Consider the following 10,715-nt stretch of genomic DNA (forward strand, 5'->3'; position numbering starts at 1 on the left):
AAAAAAAAAAAAAAAAAAAAAAAAAACATCAAAAAGTGGGAAAACGATATGAACAGACACTTCTCAAAAGAAGACATCTATGCAGCCAATAGACACATGAAAAAATGCTCATAATCACTGGTCATCAGAGAAATGCAAGTCAAAATCACAATGAGATACTATCTCACACCAGTTAGAATGGTGATCATTGAAAAGTCAGGAAAAACCAAATGTTGGAGAAGATGTGAAGAAATAGGAACACTTTTGCACTATTGGTTGGAGTGTAAATTAGTTCAACCACTGTGGAAGATGGTGTGGCAATTCCTTAAGGATCTAAAACTAGAAATACCATTTGACACAGTGATCCCATTATTGGGTATATACCCAAAGGATTATAAATCATGCTACTATAAATACACATGCACACATATGTTTATTGTGGCACTATTCACAATAGCAAAGACTTGGAACTAATCCAAATGTCCATCAATGATAGACTGTAATAAGAAAATGTGGCACATATACACCACAGAATACTATGCAGTCATAAAAAAGGATGCGTTCATGCCTTTGCAAGGACATGGATGAAGCTGGAAACCATCATTCTGAGCAAACTACCACAAGGACAGAAAACCAAACACTACATATTCTCACTCATAGGTGGAAATTGAACAATGAGAACACTTGGACACAGGGCAGGGAACGTCACCCACCAGGGCCTGTCAGGGGCTGGAGGGCTGGGTGAGGGATAGCATTAGGAGAAATACCTAATGTAAATGATGAGTTGATGGGCACAGCAAACCAACATGGTACATGTATACCTATGGAACAAACCTGCACATTGTGCACATGTACCCTAGAACTTAAAGTATAATTTTAAAAAATTACTTTATGGCTCAGCATGTGGCCAATCTTAGAGTATGCAACATGTGCAGAAGGGAAGAATGTATATTCTTTTGGTTTTGGGTGGAGTGTTCTGTCAATGTTTATTAGGTCCTTTTGGTCAAGTGTCAAGTTTAATTTCCAAATACCTTTTTCAGTGTTCTGCCTTGATGATCTATCTAATGCTGTCAGTTGGGTGTTGAAGTCTACCACCATTATTCTGTGATAACCAAAGCTTCTTTGTAGGTCTCTAAGTGCTTGTTTTATGAACCTGTGTGCTCCTGTGTTGGGTGCATATACATTGAGGATAGCTAAGCCTTATTAAATTCAACCCTCTATCATTAAATAGTTTTTCTTTGTCCTTTTTGATAGTTGTTGGTTTAAAGTTTATTTTGTCTGAAATAAAAATAGCAACTGCTGCTCTTTTTTCTTTCCTGTATGCTTGACAGATTTTTACCATCCCTTTAGTTTTGGCCTATGGATGTCCTTGCATGTGAGATGGGTCTCTTGAAGACAACAGGTAGGTCTTGTTTCTTTTTTCTTTTCTTTTCTTTTTTTTTTTTTTTTCTTTTTTGAGAAGGAGTCTCCTGTCGTCCAGGCTGGAGTGCGTTGGCGCGATCTCGGCTCACTGCAAGCTCTGCCTCCCGGGTTCACGCCATTCTCCTGCCTCAGCCTCCTGAGTAGCTGGGACTACAGGCGCCCGCCACTACGCCCGGCTAGGTTTTTTGTTTTTTGTTTGTTTGTTTGTTTGTTTGTTTGTTTGTTTTGTATTTTTAGTAGAGGCGGGGTTTCACCGTGTTAGCCAGGTCTGGATCTCCTGACCTCGTGATCCGCCCGTCTCGGCCTTCCAAAGTGCTGGGATTACAGGCGTGAGCCACGGCGCCCGGGCTATTTATTTATTTATTTATTTTTTGAGACAGGGTCTTGCTCTGTCACTTAGGCTGAAGTGCAGTGGCATGATCACAACTTACTGCAGCCACTACCTCCCCAAGCTCAGGTGATCCTCCTACCTCAGCCTCCTAAGTAGCTGGGACTACAGGCATGTGCCACCATTCTTAGCTAATTTTCTTGTATTTTGTGTGTGTGTGTGTAGAGATAGGGTTTTGCCATTTTGCCTAGGTTGGTCTCAAGCTCATAGGATCAAGCAATCTGCCTGCCTCAGCCTCAAAGTGTTAGGGTTACAGGCATGAGGCCAGATCTTGTTTCTTTATCCAGCTTGCCACTCTGTGCCCTGCAAGCGGGGTGTTTAGCTCATTTACCTTCAACGTAAATATTGATAAGTGAGAAGTTGATTTTGTCATCATTGTTAGCTGGTTGCTATGTAGACTTGACTGTGCAGTTCCTTTATAGTGTCTCTGGTGTGTTTACTTAAGTGCATTTATGTGGTGGCTGGTAAGGGTCTTTTTATTTCCATGTTTAGCACTCCCTTAATGATTTCTTGTAAGGCAGGTCTGATGGTAATAAATTTCCTTAGCATTTGCTTGGCTGAAAAGAATTTTATTTCTCTTTCACATATAAATCTTATTTGGGCTGGATATTAAATTTTGGATCAGAATTTCTTTTCTTTAAGGATGCTGAATATAGGCCTTCAATGTCTTCTGGCTTCTAAGGTTTCTGCTGAAAGATATGCTGTTAGCTTGATTGGGGTCCCTTTGTAGGTGACCTGCTCCTCATCTCTGGTTGCCTTTAGTATTTTTTTCTTTCACATTGACCTTGGATAATCTGATTATTATGTGTAATTGGGGATGGTTGTATAGTATAGTATCTCTAAGGAGTTCTCTGAATTTCTTGAATTTGAATGTTGACCTCTACAGTGAAGTTGAGAAAATTGTCATGGACAGTATCCTCAAATATGTTTTCAATTGTTGGCACACACTCTCTCTGTCTTTCAGGGACATCAGTGAGTATATGTTTGGTCTCTTTACATAATGTCATATTTCTCAGAAATTTTGTTCATCCTTCTGTATTATTTTTTCTTTATTTGTGTGACTGAGTTAATTAGAAGAACTGGTCTTTAAGCTGAGATTCTTCCCTCAGTGTGGTCCCTTCTGCCTTTAGTACTTCCAATTGTATTATAAAATTATTTAGTGAAATTTTAGCTCTGTCAAATCAGTTTAGTTCTTTCTTAAAGTGGCTATTTTGTCTTTCAGTTATTGTATTATTTTACCAGATTCCTTAAATTCTTTAGATTCCATTTCAACTTTCTCCTGAATCTCATGATTTTCATTGCCACCCAGATTCTAAAATCTATGTTTATTATCTCAGCCATTTCAGTCTGGTTAGGAATGATTGTTGGGGAGCTAGTGTGTTCATCTAGAAGTAAGAAGACTCTGACTTTTAGAGTTGTCTGAGTTCTTCCACTGGTTCTTTCTCATCTATGTGGGCTGATGTTCCTTTAACCTTTACAGTTGCTGTCCTTTTCATGGGGCTTTAGGCTTTTATATTCTTTGATGCCCTTGAGGGTTTGACTATAGTATAAGTTTGGTTCAGTGAGCTAGCTTTATTTCTTGACAATTTCAGAGGACTGTGGCTCAGCTCAGCACTCCTGGGCTATCTGCTCTAAGCCTGAGGGCCTGGGACCAGGCCCAGAACCTTGTTCTTTGGCCCCTTGAGACTGAGCACCTGCTTCACTGGAGGGTCCAAGGTGTTCCCAGTCCACTAGCAACAACACTCCTATGGCGGAACGGAGGCAGGGGGTCCCAGCAAAAGCATTTCATAAGAGCAGTGGCAGTGGCGATCTGCTCTCACATGCATGTACTGGCAGCAGTGGGGCAGTGGCATGTTGGGGTCCACACTCACGCACATGCTGGTGGTGGTGAAGCAGCAGGGTGGCAAGGTCCATGCACATGTACACCAGGGATGGTAGTGTGGCAGGGTACATGCATGCATGTGGGCTAGTGGGGACAGGGCAGCGGTGATGAGATCTCCACGCATGTGTGCACAAAAGTGGTAGCAAGGCAGTGATGTCTATATGTGCATGCCAGCAAAGCAGTTGCGGGTGCTGAAAGCAGGTGCATGCTGATGAGAGGCCAGTGGCAGAAGCTCTCTGGTGGTCTGGCAGAGTCAGCCAGTGAAAGACCTATGGCAGTGGTCTCTGAGAACTGCCTCAGTTGAGCATCTGAGGCTGTGCTGCAAGCAGGTACAGACAGGCAGGGATACTGGGAGAGGCCAGCAGACATGGGGGTTTGGGGGTACTTAGATCAGTCTAGCCCCATCCAAATAGCATGGTAGCCCTGTTCTGTCCAGGTCTAATAGTCAACAAAGGGATCAAAACCACTTAGAGGAGTATGGCAAACCTTGGGGAATGGACATCCCTAACCATGCTCCACTGTAGCTGTTCTCACACCAAACCCTCTGGGTTCCATAGAAGCTGGAGTCCTGTCCCTGCCAACTCTGCAAGTAGCTCTCCCTGCCAACTCAAATGTCTGTGTGGGTCGTGGGGGTCTCCTGCAGTTAGGAATCCAGAGGTTCATGGTTTGAGTGGACCACTTCATGCCTATTTAACTAAACCCTTCCCTAGAAGCCACTGAGGACCAGGAACAAGTCCTAGTGTTTGGCAACCCTGTGTAGGGTTCGCAGCTTCTTCCCCGCTTCAGCCCAGGGTCTGCATTCTCCCTCTATCCACTCTCAATGCCTTCTTTCCAATGATCTTCTCAGAATATACTGCTCTTCTTGATGATCTTGTCTCTTGGTGGGAAAAACTCTTCCTGGCTGCATCTAGTCATCCATCTTGTCTTTGTCTCTTCTCTCAAAAATAAATTTAATTTTATATACTTTTGGCTTTATTTCCCAGTTTCCTGGGTGTCCTAGCATCCTCTCTATTGATCTGTCAGTATCTGTAGGTCACAAGGTGACTAAGGATGCAGCAGAGTCACCTAGGGCCTCCTGGAGCCAAGGAAATGAGCAATGGAAGCAGGACCCAAACTGGGTGAGTGGGCACAAGGAGACAAAGGCCCTGCCAGATCTGGGAAGGCACCTCCTCCTCCAAAAAAAGTTATATCCATACATGGAATTCTATGCAGCAATAAAAAGGAATGGTTATTAATACACTGAGCAGCATGGATTACTTACAACCATATACTAAATTGAAGAAAAAAAGCCAATACCAAGTAGGTATGTTTATTTCTATCTTAATAAAATCATAGAAAATACAAGTTTAAGCTTAAGTGACATAAAGTGTATCAGTAGTTGCAAGAATGCCAGGTTGGTGGTGTGCTTGACTACAAACATGTATGAGGGGTTATGACATTTAATACCTTAATTGTGATTTTGTTTACATAGGCTTATGTAATTATCAAAATAAATGGAACTGTATACTTAAAGACTCAAATTTTAGTATAAATTATACATCAATAAAATGTATTTAAAAATTGTTGAAAGAAATAAAAAAAATGAAAACAATATAAAAGAATCATGGACAGATTGAGGAAGCAAACATTGCAACTTCAGGAGAGTGGACACAATCTCGTTTGTTTTATCTGCCACCAGTTTAGAAGCTATATGTGCCTGTCTCAACTCAGTACCCAAAAAATATTAGTTGAATTAGTGAATGAAACCTAAAGAGACTAAAGTTTAGCCAAGGCTATCTCCGATAGCACAAGTGCTTTAGGAAATTTGTCTTGCATATACAGCACAACAGTTGCCTTGATCCCACTCCAACCCTGAGGACCAACTCTCTTGTTCCTCTTTCTTAAGTATTCTGTGACATAACTGCAGACCACTAATCATCACACGTAACTTGCACTCTCTGTCTCTCTCTTTGCATTTGTAATTCTCTGTGTTTAGAAAATAAGTGTATCCAGGCACAAGGCTTCACTTTTCCTTAAATGTTTAAGGACAAAATGAGGGAGCTAAAGGAGAGTGGAACTTATCTGCTAGGTGTGAAGCATTTAAGCAAAAAGAGAAGCATAAGTATTTCAAATGCTACAACAACATTGGGAAGGAATATAATGAGAAAAATCGCCAAGATGACAGTTAATCCAACTTAGATATGGTGTTTTGTTTTGTGTCTCACTGAGCACATCATATGCAGGAAAGGCACATTTATCATGATCCTTGCCTCCAAAAAGCTTAAAAATGTGAAGTGAAAGACCCAAGTAGCTACAACACAGGGTAGCAAGTATTGCATGCACATAACAGTTGAGGGGCTCTCTGGGTTCATTATGGGTCAAGGAAAATCTCTGGAGGGAATGACATTAGAAATGGGCTTTGAAGGTTGAGTGCTATTTAAAACAGTGGAGATTCCAAGAAAACCATTCTAAATTATAGTTTGATTTATATTAACAAATGTTTTTCAGGCAGAAAGAGAAACCATTTAAATGGAGAGTCGACGGGATGGCATCACTATGTTGTACTAGGCTCCTGGGTTGCTGGGTTCTTATTACAATGGGGGAGTCGGGGGAAGAGTCTCACAGGATGTCTTGATATGAGCTGTGAAGGAACAGGAATGGGAGAAACCCTGAATAAGTTGGAGGTGGTGACTGAGGATAAGGTGGAGTAGTCAATAGAGAAAAGCTAAAAGAGTTAAAAATAGAATGTGAAATAAGAAACTGGGAGGAGAGGAGGAAATACAAAAAACTCACCAGTGCTTCTTAAACCATAACACAAGGACTATTAGAATCACCAAGGGCACCAGCACTATCAAGGCAATCCAATTCATGGAAAAGTGGTGTCCTGCACATATTGGAAAGATACATGGATGCCATTTTAAACTCACTGCTGATTCTACTCCATCTATTGATTTCCTTACTTAACATGTGCATTGGATGAGTTGCATCAGTTATCTTACTTCAGTCACTCTATTCCCAAACTTACTCAAGGGAGGATTCCTCATTTCCCCTTAAATCTCTAGTATCCATGTATCCCTCAGGTCTTACTCCACTGTTCTTTAAATTACCCTCTACATTTCTTCCTACAATCCCTCATCTAGGTCTGCTATCCTCAAAATTTCCTCTCCCCTACCCTCTAGGCTCAAGAATCACCTACCTACACTTCCAATCTCCAATCTTACCCCAGTAGAGGATGATGTCCTGGCCTCCTAGACTGCTGTGTCTCACTCGACAAGATAGGCCAGCAGTCTCCTCAGATGCCACCTCCAAGATCACCTGAAGATACCATGTCCCATCAGCATTAGGAAGAATATCACTGTGTTTAGTGCCCAGTTGCTCCTGTTCATTCCACATCCATGTCACCCAAACAGGCTTTGGGTAGAAGCCGGAGGCATGACAAACCAGCAACAGACGGTCAGACCCAAGGCTGCGGTGACTGGACAGCCAGGCCTCTGGCCTCACTGCAGAGAGCAAAAAAAGTATTCTGATGAAGAAACTTACACACAGCTTACATCCACATGCTGATGTAATTCACATGAATATGCACAATTATCTTTTTCTTGCCTTTAAGAAATGATTACCCAGCAACCCCTCTGCTTCTTGTCCTCTTTCTTGTCCGGAGTTTGAAGGGTGAGAACAGAAGGGGCAGGACTTGAATAGAAAAATCTTAGAGGAAGGGGCTGAAACTACTGACCTTGCCTGTGCAGATACATCTTCCCTGCATCCAGGAGACCCAACAAAAATCGGGGGCAAGTGCTTCTTATGAGATTATACACTGTTTCTGTGACGCCTTCATAATGATGATTGAGTAGATGACAGACACCTGGGGCCAAACTCCCACCGTCTGGAGATGGCACCCATGTTGTATTTTGGAAACTCAATAAATCTAATCCGTTGAAAGCTACCCGAAAGAAGTCTTTTGGGCTCTTTCCAGAATGCAGTTCACAGCCTGCTTTCACCTGTACTTCAAAGGGATCTGGAGGAAGAGAAGAATGAGAAAAAGACTTCAAACAAAAAAGTGAAAACAACAGTATAAAAACCTAGGGCTGTATCAGGAAGTGAAGCAAAAAAGCTTTATGTGGATATGAGAGTAAGCCAAAGACATATTTAATCAGAAACAAGAGAGAAAAATTGCTGGGGATAGGGAAGGGGGACAATAGGAGATAAATGCCTTGAATTAACAAGAAAAAGTGGCCGAGGAAGATGTAGAAAAATGATAGGTGAGCCACATAATATAGGATAGAGGGTGAAGTGGGAGCCTGTGTGAGGGAGGTGGGAGGATAGCATTCCATGATGCATGAAATTGGTCATAATGGTCATTGAACTGTGGACATAGATCTTTGAAGAAATTGAATGGGAGAATAGATTTTATTTTAAAAGTCAAGCACAGAGTGGGACAGCTGTGTGCCTCTGGATTGTAGGATACAGAGGGAGACCACAGGGGGAAGATAACAAAGTACAAGAAAAAAAATTCCAAAAATAGCAAGAGCCTAGGAAATTTGAGGGAGTCAACATCAGAAATATCCCTTAAAAGGTTCATGTATGCAGAATTTTATGGTAGGAATGGATAATGGGAAATGACCCAGAAATTAGTGGAGAATATTTCCCATAAATAGAACATTCTAAAGAACTCCCATAATTTAGTTGATTGAACTTACATTTTGAGTAATCTTGACTGGCATGGTCTTGAATCTCCCGAGTTAATCCAAATGAGTAGACACGAAATAACAACTCTAGGTCTGACAACTCTTCGTTGCTGAAGTTGCTCTTGGACCAGGTGTGCAGGAAAATTATTCTGCCTGATTCACTGTCCCAGCCATGAGTCTGCAACTCATCCAACCATCCTGAACCCTGACCTTGTGCCCAGGATTGGTTGGCAAATGATAAGATCTGGATAGTATAGAATGAGACGTGTTCCTGGGCTGCTTTTGGTGGAAGGAGGGCAAGTAGTGTAAGGAAAAAAAAAGAGAGAGGCAAGGAAAATGGATACGAAATGCCAGGTAAACCAGTTACCACAGAGAAACGTTAATGACTCCTTTAGCTATAACATTTTCCTTACACAGAGCCCCATGCTCTGCCACCATCCTCCGAAAGAGTAAACTAGACCTGGAGACACGTATGCTCAGATGGCAAGCATTCTGACATCTTCATTGATCCATGTTGGGAAAGCCCACCACACTCTACCCAGATACATGTAACCTTGCAGCTGACAGAGATGTTCATACTACCTGCATTGTCACCACCTGGGAGAACAGCTAGCAGCGGAAACTGCAGAAACAGCATGTCCTTTGCAGATGTTTCTTTCTCTCAGAAAAGTTGTTGCTGTTCTTAGCAAACTTATTCCTCTGTATCTATATTCTGACTTCCTTCTACCAACAGACAATCTTCCCCACCAGCCACTGATAGCAACTAAGAAGATCTGCTTCACTCAACCTTCGGCCTCCTACTCAATCTCTCATTTCCCCACCTACTCTGAACTAAAGTTATTCCCTTCTCTCAGGATTTTACCTGCTCTCCCACTAAGCTCCAACATATCTACTTCCCTTCCTCAACTGCCTTAGACAAAGTGGTGTGTGGCATTGAAAGGTTGCTTCATCCCTCTAGACCTTGCATGTTATTTGTAACATAAAAAGGAGAAACCACATCATTTTCCTGGGCCCTACTTGTTTAAATGGAAAATGGAGAGGAAATGGAAAGTGAACCAGTTACCACAGAAAAATGTTAATGACTACTTTAGCACTACTATAACATTTTCCTTACACAGAGCCCATGCTCTGCCACCATCCTCCAAAAGAGTAAACTGGACCTGGAGACAGGTACGCTCAGATGGCAAGCATTCTGGCATCTCCATTGATCCATCTTGGGAAAGCCCACCACACTCTACCCAGGTACATGTAACCTTGCGGCTAACAGTGATGTTCTTACCGTCTGCATTGTCACCACCAGGGAGGAGAACAGCTAGCAACAGAAACTGCAGAAACAGCATGTCGTTTGCAGATGTTTCTTTCTCTCAGAAAAGTTGTTTGCTGATCTCTGTTCTTAGCAAACTTATCCCTCTGTATCTATATTCTGACTTCCTTATACCAACCATCTTCCCCATCAGCCACTGACAGCAACTAAGAAGATCTGCTTCCCTCAACCTTGGGCCTCCTACTCAATCTCTCATTTCCCCACCTGCCCTGATCTAAAGTTACTCTCTTCTCTCAGGATTCCAGCTGCTCTCCCACTAAACTCCAACCATATCTACTTCCCTTCCTCAACTGCCTTAGACAAAGTGGTGTGCGGCATTGAAAAGTCACTTCGTCCTTCTGGATTTTGCATGTCATTTGTAAGATAAAAAGGAGAAACCACATCATTTTTTCTGGTTCCTGCTTGTTTTAATAGATCACAATTCTTCCAGTTTCTCCACTTAACTTTGCCTCCACTCTCCATAGTGCCCCATCTTCTCATCACTCCACTCTTTCTTTCCCTGTTTTGAATGTCCTCAAAGTTTTCTCTTTCCAGTTTCACCCCTTTCATCCATCTTTCTTATTTCCTCATTATCACTGATTCTTTTATAAATTGGAGACTTTGTTTTTTACATCTTCCAGGATTTCCCTGCACAATTGTATAAACTACAGTCTACTCTACATTATCCTTAGAGATTAAATTGCAGCCATTCAGAATGAATAGGACCATAACAAATATAAACAAGCCCTTCTACTGCATTTAATCTGTATAGTCATTCACTAAAAAATTACACAGTACACCGTTGGTACCAGTGTCTTACTAGGCATGTAAACACACAGAGATTAACAATGTAATCTCTTCTATCAAAGAGTTTTAAACTGGAGAAGATGTTTAAACAAAAAATTAAAATGCATTGTGATTTTAATTTCAATGTATAGAATCCCAATACAAATCTACTTAGAACTATATTCTCTAGAGAAGCTTTTTGACTGGCTAACCCCCTGGGAAGTCCATAATTTGAAGTCCTGGAAGAACGGCATGCATTTCAGCTAAGGACTGAAAATTCTGTTCAGTGTG

The 10,715-nt window shown here is 41.7% G+C and overlaps 1 protein-coding gene across 4 annotated transcripts; it reads right to left on the reverse strand.

Moving 5' to 3' along the window:
* Positions 1 to 4,964: 4,964 nt before the first annotated feature.
* Positions 4,965 to 9,970, reverse strand: CD1C (CD1c molecule). 4 transcript variants are annotated; one of them, XM_017868926.1, is made up of 6 exons: positions 9,615 to 9,962; positions 8,348 to 8,611; positions 7,384 to 7,665; positions 6,872 to 7,150; positions 6,444 to 6,534; positions 4,965 to 6,291 (listed from the first exon to the last, which is right to left on the reverse strand). In XM_017868926.1, exons 1-6 carry the CDS (start codon positions 9,673 to 9,675, stop codon positions 6,270 to 6,272), a joined length of 999 nt encoding a protein of 332 aa, XP_017724415.1. In that variant the 5' UTR covers positions 9,676 to 9,962; the 3' UTR covers positions 4,965 to 6,269. The 4 variants fall into 4 exon arrangements, with proteins under 4 accessions (XP_017724415.1, XP_017724417.1, XP_017724416.1 ...); XM_017868928.1 differs by having other exon boundaries at positions 8,348 to 8,579; positions 9,615 to 9,710; XM_017868927.1 differs by lacking the exon at positions 9,615 to 9,962 and adding an exon at positions 8,918 to 9,608 and having other exon boundaries at positions 8,348 to 8,614.
* Positions 9,971 to 10,715: the final 745 nt, after the last annotated feature.

Source organism: Rhinopithecus bieti, unplaced genomic scaffold, assembly GCF_001698545.2.
Source record: "Rhinopithecus bieti isolate Rb0 unplaced genomic scaffold, ASM169854v2 scaffold_4830, whole genome shotgun sequence".
Lineage (NCBI taxonomy): Eukaryota > Metazoa > Chordata > Mammalia > Primates > Cercopithecidae > Rhinopithecus > Rhinopithecus bieti.

Excerpts from the sequence above, each read along its gene's own strand:
- CD1C (XM_017868925.1), bottom strand. The coding sequence starts at position 9,675 with ATGCTGTTTCTGCAGTTTCTGTTGCTAGCTGTTCTCCTCCCTGGTGGT. Across the intron at positions 7,666-8,347 it reads CAGTCAAGATTACTCAAAAT|ATCCCTTTGAAGTACAGGTG; the intron begins GTAAGTTCAATC and ends CTCTTCCTCCAG. Across the intron at positions 6,535-6,871 it reads GGACATCATCCTCTACTGGG|GACACCACTTTTCCATGAAT; the intron begins GTAAGATTGGAG and ends CAATATGTGCAG.